Raw genomic sequence first — 18859 nt, forward strand, 5'->3', positions numbered from 1 at the left:
CTGAACTAAATATTCATAAATAAAAATAAATCCAGTTTTTTTTTTTTTTTCAGTTTCCTGGAAAGACGTTACCTTCATAATTAATGAAAGACAAAATGTCCTAATGTGGACAGAAAGTCCGTCCAGAGCTTCGTCTCCGTGTCCTCGTCTGCAGAGTCACGTCCACTGACTGATGTTTGATCTTCTCTCATGTCTGATTGGCTGCTTTTCCTCTCAATGGTCGATGATCTCAATGTGTTTGTAATCGTGTGGAGCTTTGGACGATCAATCGGTCGATGGATGGATGGATGGAGGAAATGATCAGCTGATTGATCCAGAATGAAAAGAATCATTAGTTTCAGTTAAAGTGAGAGACTCCGTAATCTGAAGAGACCAGAGACAAGAGGACGACAGACACAGGAGACACAATGATCTAAAGAGACAAGAGGACAACAGACAGAGAACACTTTACTGCACTCAGTACTTTTACTTTGATACTTGAAGTACTCTTCACTGCAGTACTTTACTTCTACTTCGTTACTTGAAGTACTCCTCACTGCAGTACTTTTACTTTAATACTTGAAGTACTCTTCGCTACAGTACTTTTATTTGGATACTTGAAGTACTCTTCGCTGCAGTACTTTTACTTTGATACTTGAAGTACTCTCCCCTGCAGTACTTGTACTTGGATACTTGAAGTACTCTTTGCTGCATTACTTGTACTTGGATACTTGAAGTACTCTTTGCTGCAGTACTTGTACTTGGATACTTGAAGTACTCTCCCCTGCAGTACCTCCTCTGACAGGTGGCAGCAGGAGCTCCTCCCTCCTGATCCTCCTCTCTGAGCTCTCAGAAACCTGTCCTCATTTAACACTCGCAGCACATCCAGAGAGTGTGTGTGAGAGCAAACCAAACACACACACGCGCACACACACGCAGACGCGCGCACACACACAAGTGAGACCAGGAGCCATGTTGGCCCTCATGACCGCCGGCTCCGTCTTCTTTCCCGGACTCTTCGTGTTGTCCAAACAGACTCTGAAGCACCTGATGGGATGGAGCGAGGGGGACGCTGTCATCGTGTCCACACGGTAAGCACACACACACTCATACACACTCACACACACACACACACACACACACACACAGCCTCCTTTTTGTCCTTGTGTGTTCAGCCTCCATGTACATTTTACAAGATGCCACACGTTGAGTGAGGTGGTGCCTGTCTCAAACAGGACTGATCCTGGTCCTGAACAGGACACATCAGAGTCCTGGTCCTGAACAGGACTGATCAGAGTCCTGGTCCTGGTCTCTGTCTCTTGGAGTTTGTGATCAGGTCACGATTGTCTCCAGAGACGCAAACATCTCGTCTGTTTGGACATTTCTGTTAGTTTCACTGTCCTGGTTTTTGTTTGCACCTCTGCTGCAAAATAAGCAGCGGAGCCACAGACATGCTGGGAACTGAAAGGTACGGTGGCCTGGAGGGTTCATGGCGCTGCAGTTAGAATGCCATACAATGAGACAAAACACAAGCGAGTGCAGAGACGCTGCAGGTCGCTCAGAACAGGACAGGAAGCACAATTCACTAGAATAAACTGCACTGATTTCAACTTTCTGATCAGCAGAATGCTAATGCTAATTAGCATCAAATATCTGAAAGTGTGTCAGAGAAAAGATCATTGACGTCTGTGTGTCCACCGTGTCTCAGTGTCCCTGAGACAGTTTGTTTGTTTACTGCGTTTGTTTGTTTCTATTTGTTTTTGTTTGCGTTTTATCTTTTCATCTCTAGCCAACGTGTTCTCTGAGCTGCAGTATGTTGACCCTCAGGGCCACCGTACAGGTAGATCTGTGGGACTTTGTGCCTTGTGGACAGGTTGTCCTGGTCTCAGATCTGGACCAGGTCAGTCTGCGTCTGGGAAATTTGATTAAAGCCGACTCTGATTGTCTCTCGTCTCAGTCTGGTGTCGTCCGTCCAAGCCGTCATGGCCTCATCAGCCGGATGCATCATCGCCTCGTCCTGCAGGGACGTCATGGAGGACAGGTGAGGACTCTGCTCCGACTTTCTCAAACTCATCAGTGAGCTTCATCACCACAAACGCACACACACACACACACACACTCACCACAGCAGCAAACGTGGTTTCATCCGCCGCTGAAAGTAGTCCAGCAGACGCTCTGTTTCAGACGCACAGCGAGCTGCTGTCTGAGGCTTTGAAACATGAAACTTTATCTTTAAAGATTCACAGAACGACACGTTTTTACTTCAACAGAAACTCGAAAACTTTAAAGAAACAGACTTTGTGTTTCAGATCCACATTTTAAATACCTTCGTTAAATCTGGAGCCTTTAACTCATCGTCTGAACATCGAAACTTAAACTCATATTTAACCTTTTGGATATTTTCTACGTGTTTTGTCACCTTCACTCTGTAAAAGTCAGAGCGGCGCAGAGGACGAGGCGCGGCTCAGACGCTCATGCTCCCCTCAGGATGAACCCTAATAACTTTGATCCTCTTTCTTCTCGTCTAGCGCCACCATCAGGTCGACATGTTCATGTGTGTTTCTGATCAGCCCCAGCTCTTTACTGCTAATTAGCTAATGTTAGCGTGCTAACATGCTAAGCTAAGCTGGTGCACATCAGACCTGCTCAGTCAGCGCGCTGGCGTCAGCAGCTTCGACGGCTCTGTCAGGTAAAAACTGAAACCTTGAAGCTGAAGTGAATCTAAAGTCAGGACGGTGTCTGAAGCTTCGGTTGGACGATGAAGACGTCGGTAGTTCTGACCATTAAAGTGAAAATGAGTGTGTGCCGGCTGGAGGCCGAGTGTGTAATCTAATTAACAATCTGAGTCTAATTCGTCTCCTGAGCTGAGCGGCAGCAGCAGAGCTATTTCAGTCTCTAAGACGCTCCCAGAGATCACTAATCCTCCACGCTGAGGATGATGGGAAATGAGCTGATGAAGAGGAGGGGCGAGGGATCCAAGCGGGGGGTGTTTCAGTCAATCCCAGCTTTCCTCCGACAGCTCCTTCATTTCCCAGTCAAAGCGAGAGGAGCTTTGCCTGAGCGCCATTTGTTTATCAAATCAGGCCGCAGACGGTCGACCTGCAGCAAGGAACTCTGGGAGCAGCTGAGCGACGATGAAGCTGCTTCATCAAACTCAAATCTGCTGAGGAACAAAGTGAGAGAAACAAAAAGGCCTGAAAACAGAAGCTCCTCTTCCTCAGCTTCCTCAGCTCTGAGCTCAGATCCATTTGATGGACTCAGCTCCAGCGTGAAGGCTTTAGCGCCCTCTAGTGTTCAGGTTGCAGAGGACGTCCACAGAGCAGCCCTCGCCTCCGCCTCCTCTCCAGTGAGGATGACTCACCCCTTCATCACAGTGGGCGTCATGAACAAACCTGCTTCCTCTGCAGAGACACAGAGCTCACAAACACAGCGACGTTCAGCGGATCGATGATGAAAGCATGAAAGCATGAAAACCTATTCTGCCAGCAGACGGCCTCAAAACTGCACTGAAAGCACATTTCTGAGATTTTTTACTTTTCTGCTACTTCTGCTCCACTTAAAGATAAGATAAGATAAGATAAGATAAGATAAGATAAGATAAGGACTTCACACATTCTGATGGTTATTCTCTTGTCGTCAGTGAAACCAACACAAACTGACCTGAGAACAGCTCAAAGTCCATATATTTCATGTTTCTCATTGATTTCTGTGAATATCTCTGATTGTGGATCTGATGCAGCGATGCGTCTCACAGACTGAAAGACGTGGAACGCTCCAGAAACACCTGTTTGGATCATTCCACAGGTAAACAGGTGGACTGGGGACCGGCAGCGTCTTCCGTCATCACGCTGACTCACTTCCTGTCTTCTTCCTCTGCAGACATTGGCTGACCGATGCCTACATCCTGTTTGCCACGCCTTACTTCGCCTACGACATCTTCGCCATGTTCCTGTGCTACTGGCACAAGCTGCGGGTCAAAGGTCACGAGGAGGAGGGCAGCGCAGGGTCGATGAGGGCCGCCGCGGCGGGATACCTGCGCAGAGAGCTCCTCATGGTGTTGCATCACGTCTTCATGGTGGCCTTCTGCTTTCCCGCCTCACTGGTAACTATGGCAACCAACGCCATCGCACAGGTTTAGCCTCGCTTCAGTGTGGCGTTCGTTCAGCTTCACGGCGAGGCTGCGATGGTCGCTGTCAGGGTCTCTGAGGGTCAGAGGTCAAGACTCTGCCTTCAATGAGCCCTGAACGTCAACATCAGCACCGACGTGATCAGCTGAAATCCTGTTCCTGCTTTAATCTTCATCAATCATCATCAGATTCTATGAGGTCATCACGTGTTTGCAGTGCGGCGTCCTGTGAGAACCACGTATCTTCAAAAACAGGCTGTTTTCAGCTTTGTGACGATGACTTTCAGCTGATCCAAGAGGCTTTTAAAGAGTTTACTGAGCTGGAGAAGACATGAAGGAACTCTTCATCCTTCAGTTCAGCTCAAACACTCAGCATCAGCACAGCTGGAGATACGAGCTTTTCACTGGACAGGAAGGAGATGAGGAGGAAGTGAAGCTGTCAGTAAAAGTACCTTGAATGTGTACTTAAGTACAGTACTTGAGGCTGCTCTTTGTTATCATCATGTTTCTTAGTAGTAGTAGTAGTAGTAGTAGTAGTAGTAGTAGTAGTAGTAGTAGTAGTAGTAGTGTTATATACACTCACTGGCCACTTTATTAGGTACAGTCCTGCACTGAATCCTCGTTGCAAAGTTTATCAACAAATGTTTTCTTTGTCTGCCTTTGTGTGTCTGTCTGTGTGTGTGTGTGTGTGTGTGTGTGCGTGCGCGTTTGTGTGTGTGTGCGTGCGTGTTTGTGTGTGTGTGCGTGTGTGCGTGCGTGTGTGTGTGTGCGTGCGTGTGTGTGTGTGTGTGTGTGTGTGTGTGTCAGCTGTGGAGGCAGGGGAAAGGTGATTTCTTCCAGGGTGTGTTGTTTCTGGCTGAGCTCAGCACACCGTCCGTCTGTCTGGGGAAGGTCCTGATCCAGGTAATCCAAAATAAAAGTCATACATGTAAAACAGGAAGTGAGTGAAGGCGTTGCCTCAGTGTCCCTCCTCAGCCACCGTACCGTCGCCTTCACTGTGGACTGTCTTCCTCTCTGTCAGTACAAGAAGCAGCGCTCTCTGCTGCACAGGGTCAACGGAGGCCTCATGCTGCTCACCTTCTTCGGTTGCCGGGTGGCGCTCTTCCCTTACCTGTACTACGCCTACGGCAGGTGAGCAGGCTGACCGCCACACCTGCAGCCGTGGAGAGGAACTGAGTACATGTACTCGAGTACTGGACGAGTCTGGCTCTGACCGCAGCTCTTTGTGTTGCAGGTATGCGTCCATCCCGGTGTACACGGTGCCCCTGGTGGCCCCCTGGCAGTGCAACCTGGGGGCCGCCCTGCTGTGGCCCTTGCAGCTCTACTGGTTCACACTGATCTGCAGAGGAGCTCTCCGCCAGTTCGCTGCAGGACGCTCGAACTCACCGCCGCAGACCTTTAAAGGTGACCTGGACGGCTGCTCGACGCCGAGCAACTGCTGCATGTCTCACCAGGACGGAGGGACGGACAGACGCTGAAGCTGCAGACAGGAAGTGAGACAAAGAGGACAGGACAGGTGAGACGCCCTGCAAAGGTTCTGCTGAGACAGACGAAAGCTGTGGACATTTCTCCTCGTTTGATGTAGAAGAAGAAGTTTAAGGAAAGAGGCTCCAGTGTCATGACTGAGAGGAAGAGGAGGAGGAAGAGCACCGTGAACGCGTCAGACCAGCTGAGAGTGTTTAATGGATTCATTCATTCATGACACACAGAGAGCAGGTCTCTGATCTGATCAGTGTGATCAATACTGATTGATCTATCAGCTAAAACAGGACTGATTTCAGCAGAACGGACACAGACAGGCTGTAAAATGTCTTCAAGTGGACATTTAATTATTATTTTTAATTAGTTCAATCATACAAGTGACATCATGAATGTGTTCTTGTAATTAACCAATCAGAGTGTCATTAAACCACCTGAAAACAGCTGCTGTCACTTTTCATTTGATGGATGACGATGAGACACACGAGAAGAAGAAGAAGAAGAAGAAGAAGAAGAAGAAGAAGAAGAAGACTCAACTACTGTACACAGTCAAGGTACTTGTACTTGAGTGTTCCTAGTTTTTGCATCTTTATACTTCTACTGCGCCACACCTCAGAGGTAAACGTTGTACTTTTACTGCAGTCTGACAGCTTCAGTTACTCCTCATCTCCTTCCTGTCCAGTGAAAAGCTCGTATCTCCAGATGTGTTGATGCTGAATGTTTGAGCTGAACTGAAGGATGAAGAGTTCCTTCATGTCTTCTTCAGCTCAGTAAACTCTTTAAAAGCCTCTTGATCAGCTGAAAAAGCTTCGTCACAAAGCTGAAAACAGCCTGTTTTTTCTTTTTGGAGATACGTGGTTCTGACAGGACGCCGCGCTGCAAACATGTGATGATCTTCTAGAATCTGAAGCACTGATGAAGATTAAATCAGCAACAGGAGATGAAGGAGTTCAATGAGCTGAAACATCTACAGCAGGAACATGAATGAACACATGAACGCAGCAGGAACATGAATCCACAGACAGCAGAGAGAAACACACTGACAGGAACACTTTACTCACCCACGAGTACTTTTACTTCAAGTACTTTCAGCTGAAATACATACTTTTACTTCAGTCAGGTTTTGAATGCAGCGGAGTATTTACAGTGTGGTATTAGTACGTTTACTGCAGTAAAGATGTGAATGAAATGTGTCTTTCTCAGTCAGACACACACTGACCTCAGAGCTTCAATTCCTCTTTGGTAACCAGACGTTTGTCATTGAGGAGCTGAGATGTATGAATGCATTTATTCAGTGTGGATGGACGATTTCAGCAGATGATGCTGTGATCCTCAAAGTCATTCAAAGTACAACTGCGAGTAATACTCAGACCTTTTATGAATGTAAATGTAGTAATACCACTGTAGAAAAGTCCCACAGTGAAAATACTGCTTCCAAGTATTACCTTCAAAATATACTGCAAGTATGAAAAGTATCAGTGATCCACTGACTGTTCACAATGGCCCATGTCAGAATGATATTTATTATTGATTGTGATTGTTGATGCATTCATGTGTTCATAGTGTCACTGCTGGTTAGTTTTTCTGTAATATTACATCATCATTTATGAGTTGATTATATTTTGTATCAATAATCTGAATCTGCAAAGTGAAGCTTTAAAATCAGTGTAGTGGAGTAAAAAGTACAGTACTTGGCTCCTAAATGTAGTAGAAGTATAAACTCGCAGAAAATTTATTGAAGTAAAGTAGGCGTACAAGTACTTCAAAGCAGTACAGTACTCAAGTAAATCTACTAGTTACTGGATGTGGTGGGTCAGCCTGGTGGACCTCTGGACAAATCACAGCCACATGCTGGAGACAAGCTGGAAGACAGACAGTAGATGGACTGTCTGATGTGGGACCACTTGTCTTCTATGTGGACTTGGTCTCCAGGGGTTTCGTGTGGGACCCCTTCAGGACGGACAGGGATCAGGAGCAGCGCTGGTTCAGTCAGTTTGTTTGGACGGGTGGGGTTCAGGTCTGCGTGGAGGAGTCGGCCTGCGTCTTTCCTACGTTTTTCTGTGTTTAACGTCACAGTTTTGGGGAAAGGAGTCATCCGAGAAAATCCAGCGGTTTTTTTAACGGCTGTCAGGACCGAACGCCGACCCACCAACTATCGCGAGAAAACAGAGCCGTGCGAGAAGAACGGGTCCAGGCAAGGCATAGCAATATTCATATTTAGCAACAACAACAACAACCTTTACGATAATGATTATTCCGTTATGTGGACGGAGAGGATGATGAGGTGTGTGCCAGTTTCACCAAAAGACACGGATGAAAACACTGGACTGTGATAAACAGGTAGAGAAAACACAGGACATTTGTGGTGAAGCAATATTGATAGCTAGCTAGCTGGTTTATTAATAGCGAGCTAACTGGCTAACGGTTAATAGCTAGCTTAGCTTGCAAAGAATCTTTCGTGATAGCCGCTGTTGGATGATTCAATATGTGAACATCTCAGCCACTAGTTACAGTAGTCATTGCAAAATAAGCTTTATCTAACCAACATCGGCAAATAAAGGTGCTAATTAATAGCAAGTCCGTGAGTAAGATGACGTTAGGTAGCTATTGTTAGCTAGCGAACGTTACACGTCTTTAAAGAAAGCTGAATGAGCAAGACTCACATTGCTTGCTAGTTCATGCTAGCAAGCTAGCGAGTGACTCGAGTTGATATAATTTTGGTTTCATTTAACGTTGCTTGAAGCCACATTATAGTCAGTAATCTTTAACCTCCTGGGCTGCTGTCATTTGGATCAGTTGTTAGTTTATATGTGTATCATGTACCGACAGAGTGGGTAAGCTTCTCTCATGCTTCATCTGATGACTACAGACCTTCACACACACACACACACACACACACACACACACACACACACACACACACACAGGTTTACAATAATCACAAATATCATCAGTTAGACGAAAAGCAGGAATAAACAGGAAAACATCTGGTCAGTGAACTGTTTCATCCTCTCAGCACTGAAAGTGGGATGCGGGTTTGTTCAGTGGAGATCAATCAATGTATGAACAGAATGCAGTAAGAAGTACTCAGAGTAAAAAATAATCCATTACAAGTAAAGTTACGTCTGAGTAAAAGTATCATCAAAATGTACTGAAAGCATCAACACTGACAGCAGTCATCATACAGCAGAATAGTCTGATGTTATGCATGAAGAAGTACCTCGACAGTACAGTACTCGAGTGAATGTACTTGGTTCTTATTGTTTATTTAGTATTTTTGGCTCTCTTTTCACCTTTAAGCCACATATCCAGAATGCTAACAAATCAGTCTTCTTCATTTTTAAGGTTGTCACAGTTCGTCCGTTTTCTGCGTCACAGCTGCTAAAATCCTCGTACGCACTTTCAGAACATCCCAAACTGAAGGGACTTTTCCCACGACCGTCTTCACTTGATCCAAAATGCAGCAGCTTACATGATTGAAGATCTTGGCTTCCGACACGAGCCAGAGCTGCTTTCAGACCCTGTGTGACCTCGTGCATCACGTCCTTTACGCTGCCTTCACGCTGGATATTTCACTGCTCCTGGACGCCATGTCCAGTTTTTCAGGGGCGCAGCCTTCTGGTGAGCGAGAAGGCTCCAACTCTTTTGGAATAAACTCACATGCACGTCAGACGCTCTGTCAGGATCGTCAGACCGAGGCTGAAGACTCCTCTTCCTCTGCGTGTTTTGGTCCTCTGAGCGTCTCCGGCTGCGTCACCGAGCAGCCTCCATGTTGTCGTTAACCGTCTGTCCTGTGTTTGTACGTGCGTCCATGTGACTGCTCTGACCGTCTCTCTGATGTTTGTGTGTTGATGAACTGAAGCTGAACTCATCGTTTTTCCGTGTGTTTTACAGGATGTGGCCTCATTTCTCTGGATGTTGGACAGACGGTGAAGACGGGGCAGACCTTGTGAATCTCACACATCTCACCTCCTCCATTCATCCCTTTACCGGCTTTCTGAATCCCAGATTTTCTTGTTGAAACGGTACAATATTTAATGTCAGAAGATAATGTAGCACAAAGCTGAGCCTTGGAGATATCTGACCTCTTGCGACCCCGTCTTTCACGGGCCTGGTGCGTTGTCTGTTGAGCTCGTCTTTATGGGGCTGAGCACGTCGCTTCAGGTCGCGCTCGTCTGTAAATGATTGACCGATGTGCCGTGTTTGGCCCGTCAGTCAGGCGCAGGTTTCTGTTGTGTGTTTGAAGTGATCTGATAGACCATCGATTCAGTCGCCCCGTCGTTAGGAGAATGAACGGCTCTCTTTTAACCCCGCCCAGCCCGCGGGCGGCAAACTCCTCTCCTTTACCTCCCTCGCCCTCCCCATCGCCGTCCCCTCCATCTCCCTCTTTGCTGCCCCTGTCCCCCCGGCCGCCTCCCCTGCCCCCTCTGGTGAGCCCTCCGCCCCAGGCTCACCCGTCCTCCCTGTCAGACACCCCCACGCCCTCCCCCTCGCCTTGCCTGAGCTGGACCGAATTCTGTGAGCTCCATGCCCGCGTTGCAGCCGGGGACTTTGCGCGTCACTTTCGGGCGTTTCTCCTGGAAAACCCCCACTACTCCCCGGATTCTGCGGCCGCCTTCTGCCGGCGCTTCACCGACCGCTTTGTCCGTCACTTCCAGAGCGAGCTGGAGGGGGCGCTCCCGCCAAGCTGTGCTTCTGGGAGGGACGATATGGTGAGCTGGGCTCCCCAGTCAGATGCTACGTCCCTGGAGGAGGAGGCGGTCTCACCCCTGTCAGCGTCTGGGGGGGCTGTCCTCCCGTGTCCCCCGATTAACGCTACACGGGCCTCATCCAAGCCGGCGCCGACGCGGCTGGTGCTGGAGAACCGCAGCGGGGACAGATTTCAAGATTCTTACACCCACAGCCAAGTCCTGCCCCCATCTTCATCATCGTCGTGTTGCTCGTCGGTGGGAGGGAACAACGGAAGGCGTGAGGAGAGGGGGGCCATGATTGCCCCTGGAAATGGGGAAGCACCAGTTGAGGAAGAGGAGGACAGCTGGTTAGGGGTGGCGTCTGTGGGGGAAGACGTCGAGCCAGAAGAGCGGGAGGGAGAATCCGCAGAGGCGGGCGGTGTGGACCCCTCCCACGCTCCTCAGATTCCACCTTCCTCCTCCTCAGTCACTCCTCCGCCCGGCTCCAAAGGTAACAGTACGCCCAACTCCTCCAAAAACAAACTGAAGAAGCGCTTTTCTCTGCGGAGCGTGGGTCGTAGTGTGCGGGGGAGCGTCCGGGGAATCCTGCACTGGCGGAGCTCCTCCAGCGACTCGGCCCAGAGCCAGCTGCCCTCCAGCTACAGCTACACCATGGGCGTGCAGGACGCCACCTTGGTTTCATCCTCAAAGAGGAACTCTGGCACGCAGCCCCCCACGCCCACCTCCTCCATGCCTGTTTCCCTGTCCATGCCCCTGTCCCTTCCCCACTCCTCCTCCTCCTCGCTGCCGCCTTCCTCCTCAAGCAGCGCCACCTCTCTGTCTCTTTCCGAGGCTGCTCGGGATCGGCGGCGGAGCAACGGTGAAGCCGGCGAGAAGGAGAAGTGGAGCCATCGCCTGGAGAAACTCAGACTGTCACGGTCCCCTCCCCCTGTCCTCACCCCGACCACCACCGGCTCTCACGCCACCTCCTCCTCGCTGCCTCCGAGCAGCGCCGCCGCCATGGGTCCTCCGCGGAAGGTGGGCCGGCTGGTGCGGGAAGGCGGGGTGAGCGTCAGTTCATCCAGCGACGAGCTGAGCGCGAGCCACGGCTTCTCCGGCTTCTCGTTTGGTCTGCTGCATCACGGTACGGACAACAACAACGCCGCCGCCGCCGCCGCTTCGTCCACCGCGGCTCAGGCCGGCCCGGTGCAGCCGCTGGCCAGCGGAGGCAACGTGCCCTGGAGAGGAGGACGCTGGCATAAGTGTCGTCTGGTCCTCAGAGAGAGGGACAGAGAAGGCGTCGAGCGGGGGGAGGAGTACTACCTGGAGTTCTTCATTCCACCTAAAGTGAGTGTTTCCATCCTTAAACATTAAAACAGCATTCCAGCAAAAAGATCAACTGTATTGATCCCTGCAGGGAAATTAAAGGATTAAATCAAATTAAAGGATCTGAGGGACAAGAACAGGTGTTCAGCTAAGAAACTTTAAAAAACTAGAAGTATAGAAACAGCAGGAACATCTGCTGTTTGTAAATCAGCAAAGGCACCAAACAGTCGCTGTGTAGCAGAGAAGTTTTTGTGCTTGGTGTTGATACCGAGGGAGGAAACAGCAGACAAACAGCCGTTACTGATTTTGCTGGTTTTGTCTCGTCAGTCATCGAAGCCCCGGCTGACTGTCCCCTGCTGCTCGATCGTGGACGTGAGGAGCACCACAGCGCTGGAGGTCCCCGACAAGGAGAACACCTTTCTGCTGCAGGTAATCAGAGCAGAGTGCTGAACCCCCGTAAATCGCTAGCAGAGACGAACCACGTCTCTGAGCCTCCATGTTTGTCTTTCTTCCGTTCCTGGTCAGCTGGAGGGGTCGGCGCAGTACGTGATCGAGACTCGAGACGCCGTTCAGATGCGAGCCTGGCTGAGTGACATCAGGAATGGCATCTGTCTCAGGTACTGAACGAGTGGACGCTTCAAAGCGTGGGGACAGTCTGTGGACGGCGTGACTGACGTGTTGCCGCTCTCTCTCCCACAGTGAACAGGAAGACGCTGAAGGTGTGTGTGGGGGACCGCTGGACATCAGTGGGACGCCTGAGATAGTTGACCGTCTTTCACAGGGTACGTGTGATCGTGTGAGCTTCGCTGTGTGCTGCAGAGTTTGATCCACGGTTTGAGTGATTGATTGATTGTCTGTCCATTATGGATCAGTGATCGATGTCTGCTGTCCTCTCTTGTCTCAGTGTGTTACGGAGGTATCGGAGGCTCCTCTCCTCTGATGGATCCTCTCCCACCTGAATTGCCACCTCGAGCTCCTCTCGACGAACCAGACGGCCGGATTCTCGGGGGAGGCGGGGCTAGTCTGGGCACACCTTTTGCTGAGACGCCAGACGCAACAGGTGAGTACGATCCAAGGACGTATCGTATTTGAAACAGAGGAGAGTTAAATGTTGAGTCAAACCAGTGGTCTTGTTTCAGGCGGTCTTTGAAAGCACCACACGCACGTCTTTTTGTCCCTCCAGGCTCCTTCCTGTTCTCGGACACGGTTGCCGCGGAGGCGGTGGAGCACCCGCTCAGCGAGTGTCAGTGGTTCCACGGCACCCTGTCCCGTCTCAAAGCCGCTCAGCTGGTGTTGGCCGGAGGCCCGGCGAGCCACGGCGTCTTCCTGGTTCGCCAGAGCGAGACGCGGCGCGGAGAATACGTCCTCACCTTTAACTTCCAGGGCAAGGCCAAGGTGAGTCTTCAGTCCACCTCGTTTTGTCTGAGCGACAGTCCAAAAACAAAGATGGCGTATGACATGTTTTCAGATGCAGTCAGTGAGAAACATTTATTCTGCTGAACGTGTTTTGACCTTTGACCTCTGTCTTTCGCCCCTCCAGCACCTCCGTCTGTCCCTGAACGAGGACGGCCAGTGCCGAGTGCAGCACCTCTGGTTCCAGTCCATCTTCGACATGCTGGAGCACTTCCGGGTGCACCCGATCCCTCTGGAGTCCGGCGGCGCCTCAGACGTCACGCTCATCAGCTTCGTGGGCGCCACCGCTGTTCGCCAGCCAGGTATGAGCGAGCCCCTCCCTCCATGTTTAAGCTAACACATCAGCAGAAAGACGTCAGCTGAGCGACACCTCACACACATCAGGTGAACACACAGTCAGCTGTGCGTTGAAGCTGACAGGTGAGTCCAGGTGAGCTCCACTCACCTGCGCGCTCCTTTTCCGCCTGCTCACTGTGTTACTGCGCCCGCCGCCGCTCTGACCTCTCTGTTGTTGTCTGTTGTGTCCGGTGGCTCATCCCTTGCAGGCCGGGACAGGGCAGGCAGCCGGCCTACAGTCTGTGATGTCATCACCACGCGCCATCCCGACTCTCCATCAACCCCCATCTCTGACTGTGTGTAAGTGAGACCGGACTCGGCTGAGCGAGAGCGAGTGTGTGCGTGAGCGAGCGAGCGAGCGAGCGGAGTGTTTGTGTGTTTGGACACGACGCCTGATTCTGCTCACGTGACGGGAAGCGATCTGAGCGAACTCGACTCTGAAGAGCTGCCGAGTGAGCGAGCAATGCGCTCGACCAATCAGCCGCCGAGCTGAATCAAACGCGTCCCGACAATCGCCGATCGTTTCCCTGAAGATTCATATTTTACTTCAGAAGTGTTCAAAGTTTGAAAGTTAGACGAGGTGAGGAGGACGGCTGCCTCCACTGAGACCATGAGGTCAGAAAACTGTCCTCAGGTACTTCACTTTACTACAGTTTGAGGATACTTGTACTTCAGTGTTTCTAATACTGCGTGTTGGAAGGCAGAAGATGATTACTACCTTTTTTAATTCTCAGTCGATTTTTCAGCCTCGAGCTCGTTTATTCTTCTGTGATCGAGAACTGAACAAAACGCGTCCTTTGAAGACGACGCCTCTCACCTATCGACACATGATTCAAAAGATTAATCGAGAAAGTAAAGCTGTAGAGTGTGTGTGTCTGTGTGTGTGTCTGTGTGTGTGTGTGTGTGTGTGTGTCTGTGTGTGTTCCTGGAGTTGGACTGTCTCCATGACTCTCATGGACTCCATGACCGCAGACTTCTCCCACCTAACTGGCCACTCACAGTCATTTTCTCTTTTTCTCTCCCGCCTCTCACCCTCCTCCTCCTCCTCCTCCTCCTCCTCCTCCTCCTCCTCCTCCGACCTCGCTGTCACTTCACTTCTTACACTTTCGGCCTTATTTCCTTCTCCTCCTCCTCCCCTCTGCCTTCCTTTATTTACACTTTTCTCTCCCTCCTTTCTTTCTTTTTTCTTCCTCTCATCTGTTTCTTCTCCATGCAGACTTGACCAGCAGACCCCGTAGCCCTCCTCAGCCTCCTCCCCTGCCACCAGGCCGGCCGCCGCCCCCGACTCCTCCCCAGGAGAGAGGCAACGAGACAGAGGTGGGAGGAGGAGGAGCGGCCGTGGTGACGATGGCGACGGCGACGGCAGCAGCAGCGGGAGGAGGTGGAGGAAGTGGAGGCAGCGGAGGCGGTAGTGGAGGAGGAGTGGAGGACTGGGAGGAGAGGGACAGGGACACTCCTCTCCGCCAACTAGAAGCTGTGGAAGGGGAGGAGAGGGACGGAGCGAGGGCGCCCCGAGCCATCGATAACCAGTACTCCTTCTTCTGATGAAGGGAATGCCAGGAGGGGAGGAGGAGGAGTGTGTGTGTGTGTGTGTGTGTGTGTGTGTGTGTGTGTCTGTCTGTGTGCGCGCGTATGTGTGTCTGTGTGTGACGGAGTGTGTGTGGGAGCGAACGTGAGATTGGATGAGGCGGCGTACATCATAGCCATTCATAACCAGTATTTTTATTTTGTTAGCAAGGTGGAGGAGAGGAGGAGGAGGAGGAGGTGTAAAAGTACTAACACTATAGGAGAGAGAGAGGAGTCAGCAGACGAGAGGCGGCTGAGAGCAGCTTTACAACACTAACACGGTACGTTCGTGTCCCTCTTGTAGTCCAATAAGCTTGGTTTTAGCCGGTACGCCTCACGGCGGGCTCCGCGTGGCGAGCAGCGGTGGGAGCTCCAGCAGTCGATACCTCACAGCGCTCTGGCCGAGACGGCGCACGCCAGCCAGAGGCCAAACACACTCTACACACATCGTACTGTGGCAGGTGACCCCACACACGACGCTCTGCAGGTGACGAGGCGACATTGGCAAACTCCATTTAAACATCAGCAGGCTGAAAGTTAGCTTCACGTTAGCATCAGTGCACTAATCCCTTTGTTCTGATTGGACGAGCCACCAAACCCACGTGTGAAATTTAGCATGAACAGTACGACAACAACGCTAACAGTAACAACGTGACGCTTCAGGGCCGCGCTCTGCGTCGCTCGTCCCACGTGCTCTTGACCTCGCAGGAAGACTTTGACCTTTGACACTGAGCCTCTTCACGTGTCTTAGCTGCATCGCGCCGCGTCTGATGTTGAACAGTTTGAGAGTAAACGCAACCAGAAGCATCGCAGACACGTTGAAATCTGAAGCGTCCTAAAGGTCCGTTAGCTCCTGGACTCAGTCCTGAAGCAGAACAGGTGAAGTGTCACCTGTGGAGGCCGTTAGTCACGCTGACGTACGAACAGGTCAACAGTCCTACCTGCCGGCTGCTGAGAACACACACACACACACACACACACACACACACACACACACACACACACACACACACACACACACACACACACACACACACACACCCACCCCTGTTTTCAGGTGAGTCGGGATGAAGCAGTCAGGGTGTGTTCACTGAACTGAAGCCATGTCGAGCTCAGAGCTGATATTTCCAAAGACAGAAGGTTTCCATGATGGAACAAAAGGACTGACAGTATCAGTACCACTTCCTAATATTACTGTAGTACTAGGCCAGTAGTACCAGTATTACAGTACCATAACTGACTATGAACCTCCAGCTTAAAGCCATTAATAAGAAGTGTTTGGGTTACCAGGTGTGGGTTATGTGGAGTAGTGCTGCAGTGAGAGATGCTCGTTGTTTTCTCACCTTTTCATTTAAAACAACAATAATAATCTTAGAAAACTGCAGTAAAAGCAGCTTTAACCATCACAGAGAAAAAAAAGGCCTTCACAACCTGGCAACCTAAATGTTTTTATTAATGCTTATCATTGGTCAATAAAGCTGAGTGGGACATCAGTGAAGACGTCGTGTCTTCTGATGAGTCGATCGTTCACAAACGATTAAACGACGATCAAATAAAAGAAATAAAATAAGAAGTGCTGAACTTTTGTTCCAGTGTCTGAAACTCAACTCGGTTAAAGTTCAACTTTTTGGGGTTTTAGACTTTTGTAATTTGAAGATGATGCTACATGTTTTACACTTCATTTATCAATGAATCAGAGGCGTTTTCTACAGATTGATTGGTTTAAAGAACTCGCTGGCTGCAGCCTGTTCATGTGATTTTAATGGAACAAGACTGAAGTGTTGACCTGAGTGTTTTAAACTGAATGTTGGCGTGAAGAGAGTTTTGACAGGCGGCGTTAAACTGGCAGATTTTTGAATGGAGTTTGGTTGGCGTGGCGTGGCGTGGCGCGGCGCGGCGGCGTGGCGTGGCGTGACGTGGCGCGGCGCGGCGTGGCGTGGCGTGACGTGGCGTGGCAGGAAACATTTACCTCAGACACTCAGCAGCATCACTCAGTGAACACGTCTCTCTCTCTTTCTCTCTGTTTCTCTGTGACACTCAAAGCTGAACGGGACTCGTTTTCCTTTCAGAGAGAAACTATCGATGATACCAATAACAATAATATGGATGGAAATAATAATAATGACGGTCAGAGTAATAGTATTAATTTTATTTGTTTTTAAGACACCTCTTATTTTGTATGCTTACTCCATGTACGTGTAACTCTTGTTCCAACTCCATCTTGTAATTCAGTTGAAAATGTGTTTGTGCCTTTTTGTTCTGGGATAAAAGAAGGAAGAATAACGTTAAGACTTGCTGTCAGGCCTCGTTGTCCAGGCCTCTTTCGTGCTGTCTTCTCCTCCTCATCCTCCATTCATCAGAAATATACGATTAGCAGACAATGTCGATGAGAATACCTACTTTTTCTACTCGTGCCTTTCTGTGTCTGTCTGTCTGTCTGTCTGTCAGTCAGTCATCAGCCTCTGCTGCGTTCCTGTCGCTCTGTCTGTCTCTGTCTTCGTCCGTCTCGGTTCAGAGCTGCCATTTCTTTACGCACCATGTGACCCCCCCCGCCGCTCTTTTCTTTGCTCATGTATTTGTCTGTATGCACCTTTTCCACCATCATGCTGTGTCCTTCTCTCAGTTTCAGAACTCTTTGTGCCTTTCTCTGTCTCTTTTCTCTCTTTGCTGGGACCGTGTGTTGAGGGCGGGCGGCGGCGTCCGGCCGCCCTGTGTGGTTAGTTTCAGGTACTACATTGAATTTAATGATATAATATAAATATAGTGAAACATAATGGTCGCTGTGTGGTCTCTTTTTTCTCCTTCCAAGCTTGAAATGCTGCTTCAGATGGAAATTGAAGGAAACTTGTGTTTTATACGACTTAAATCTGGTTTTAGAGCGACATGAAGAACAAGGAGCCATCAGTCACATGACCTCACCACAGCTGGATGAGAAACACCTGGAGGGGCGGCGCTCATTCACTTCACATCCTCTCTGGTTTTGGTCCATTTAGGCTTTCAGCATTATTAAAGCTCTAAATGTAATAAAGATGTTTAAAGGCAGTCTTATGACGTTAGGATGGACGAGGCTTCACAGTCTGTATTTAACTGTTTAACATGCTGAAGGTGTTCTTATGGAGGCAAAGCGACATCTGTCTCTGGCCCTCAGGGGCCCCAGGAGTCCAGGTTCACTGTCGGCTGGTTCATGCTGTGATTTAAAGAAATATTCAGCACAAAAGCTCGTTTTCAGCTGAAACTGTCGAAGCCTGAAAGTGTTTTATCACCTGATTCTGACGGTCCGTCTTCAAGAGGTTTAAGAACCTGCTTTAGTTAAGCTGGTACCGACTTTATGTGATGTGTATTAAGACAAGACAAGATAAGACATGACATACTTTATTGTATCACCACACAACATGCACATCTCATGCTTTTTGGTGAAATTATTCCTCCGCATTTGACCCATCCTGGACGTCCTTCCTCCGCGGCAGACCAGGAGCAGTGGTCTGGTTGAATATCAGGCTGAAGTGTCAAAACAGAAACCATCGAAAAACTACAAACAGAGAATTCAACCACGTCTCGTGAGCTGGATGGAGACAGAAAAACTAGTGAATGACCTTGTTGGTCTTTCTGAGAAGGAGATTTTATTCAGACTTCATGTTTCATCAGTCTGCTACCGAACACGTTCGTAATGGTTCAATTTCTGCCTCCTCGCTTTTGTTTTTGGAGGTAATGAAGGTGAGCTCGTTGTTTTTAAACGCTTTTCTTTGTGGGGATGAAGCTGAATGTCGCCCGCTCCTTAGATGAAATCATTTTGATGTTTCCTAATCTCTTCACAGAAATCCGTTTCCTTACGTGACCTTTAGCGGGACGGACGCCAGCAACTAGCGTCATAAAGATGACTGATGTCAAGCAAACCAGTTAGAAACAAGGTCAGAGATGATTGACAGAACGTTTGTCCAACCAGCGTTCGCATTAAGGCAGTAGG

General features: G+C 49.6%; 2 protein-coding genes across 3 annotated transcripts; both read left to right on the plus strand.

Annotated features, from left to right (window-relative positions):
- Nucleotides 1-863: 863 nt before the first annotated feature.
- tlcd3ba (TLC domain containing 3Ba) lies at nucleotides 864-5718 on the plus strand. Its single transcript, XM_070981477.1, has 6 exons — nucleotides 864-1070; nucleotides 1937-2020; nucleotides 3859-4081; nucleotides 4913-5008; nucleotides 5127-5236; nucleotides 5340-5718. The coding sequence occupies exons 1-6, from the start codon at nucleotides 952-954 to the stop codon at nucleotides 5581-5583; spliced, it is 876 nt and encodes a 291-aa protein (XP_070837578.1). The 5' UTR covers nucleotides 864-951; the 3' UTR covers nucleotides 5584-5718.
- Nucleotides 5719-9810: 4092 nt separating this feature from the next.
- Nucleotides 9811-14898, plus strand: sh2b1 (SH2B adaptor protein 1). 2 transcript variants are annotated; one of them, XM_070980289.1, is made up of 9 exons: nucleotides 9811-11601; nucleotides 11908-12009; nucleotides 12106-12197; nucleotides 12280-12362; nucleotides 12485-12640; nucleotides 12764-12975; nucleotides 13121-13295; nucleotides 13539-13629; nucleotides 14546-14702. In XM_070980289.1, the coding sequence occupies exons 1-9, from the start codon at nucleotides 9874-9876 to the stop codon at nucleotides 14565-14567; spliced, it is 2661 nt and encodes an 886-aa protein (XP_070836390.1). In that variant the 5' UTR covers nucleotides 9811-9873; the 3' UTR covers nucleotides 14568-14702. The 2 variants fall into 2 exon arrangements, with proteins under 2 accessions (XP_070836390.1, XP_070836389.1); XM_070980288.1 differs by lacking the exon at nucleotides 13539-13629 and having other exon boundaries at nucleotides 14546-14898.
- The last annotated feature ends 3961 nt before the right edge of the window (nucleotides 14899-18859 follow it).

The sequence above is a fragment of the Chaetodon trifascialis genome, chromosome 15, assembly GCF_039877785.1.
Source record: "Chaetodon trifascialis isolate fChaTrf1 chromosome 15, fChaTrf1.hap1, whole genome shotgun sequence".
Classification (NCBI taxonomy): domain Eukaryota; kingdom Metazoa; phylum Chordata; class Actinopteri; order Chaetodontiformes; family Chaetodontidae; genus Chaetodon; species Chaetodon trifascialis.

Excerpts from the sequence above, each read along its gene's own strand:
- sh2b1 (XM_070980288.1), top strand. The coding sequence starts at position 9,874 with ATGAACGGCTCTCTTTTAACCCCGCCCAGCCCGCGGGCGGCAAACTCC. Across the intron at positions 12,363-12,484 it reads AGTTGACCGTCTTTCACAGG|TGTGTTACGGAGGTATCGGA; the intron begins GTACGTGTGATC and ends CTCTTGTCTCAG. Across the intron at positions 12,641-12,763 it reads TGAGACGCCAGACGCAACAG|GCTCCTTCCTGTTCTCGGAC; the intron begins GTGAGTACGATC and ends TTGTCCCTCCAG.
- tlcd3ba (XM_070981477.1), top strand. The coding sequence starts at position 952 with ATGTTGGCCCTCATGACCGCCGGCTCCGTCTTCTTTCCCGGACTCTTC. Across the intron at positions 1,071-1,936 it reads GCTGTCATCGTGTCCACACG|TCTGGTGTCGTCCGTCCAAG; the intron begins GTAAGCACACAC and ends CTCTCGTCTCAG. Across the intron at positions 5,009-5,126 it reads TGGGGAAGGTCCTGATCCAG|TACAAGAAGCAGCGCTCTCT; the intron begins GTAATCCAAAAT and ends CCTCTCTGTCAG.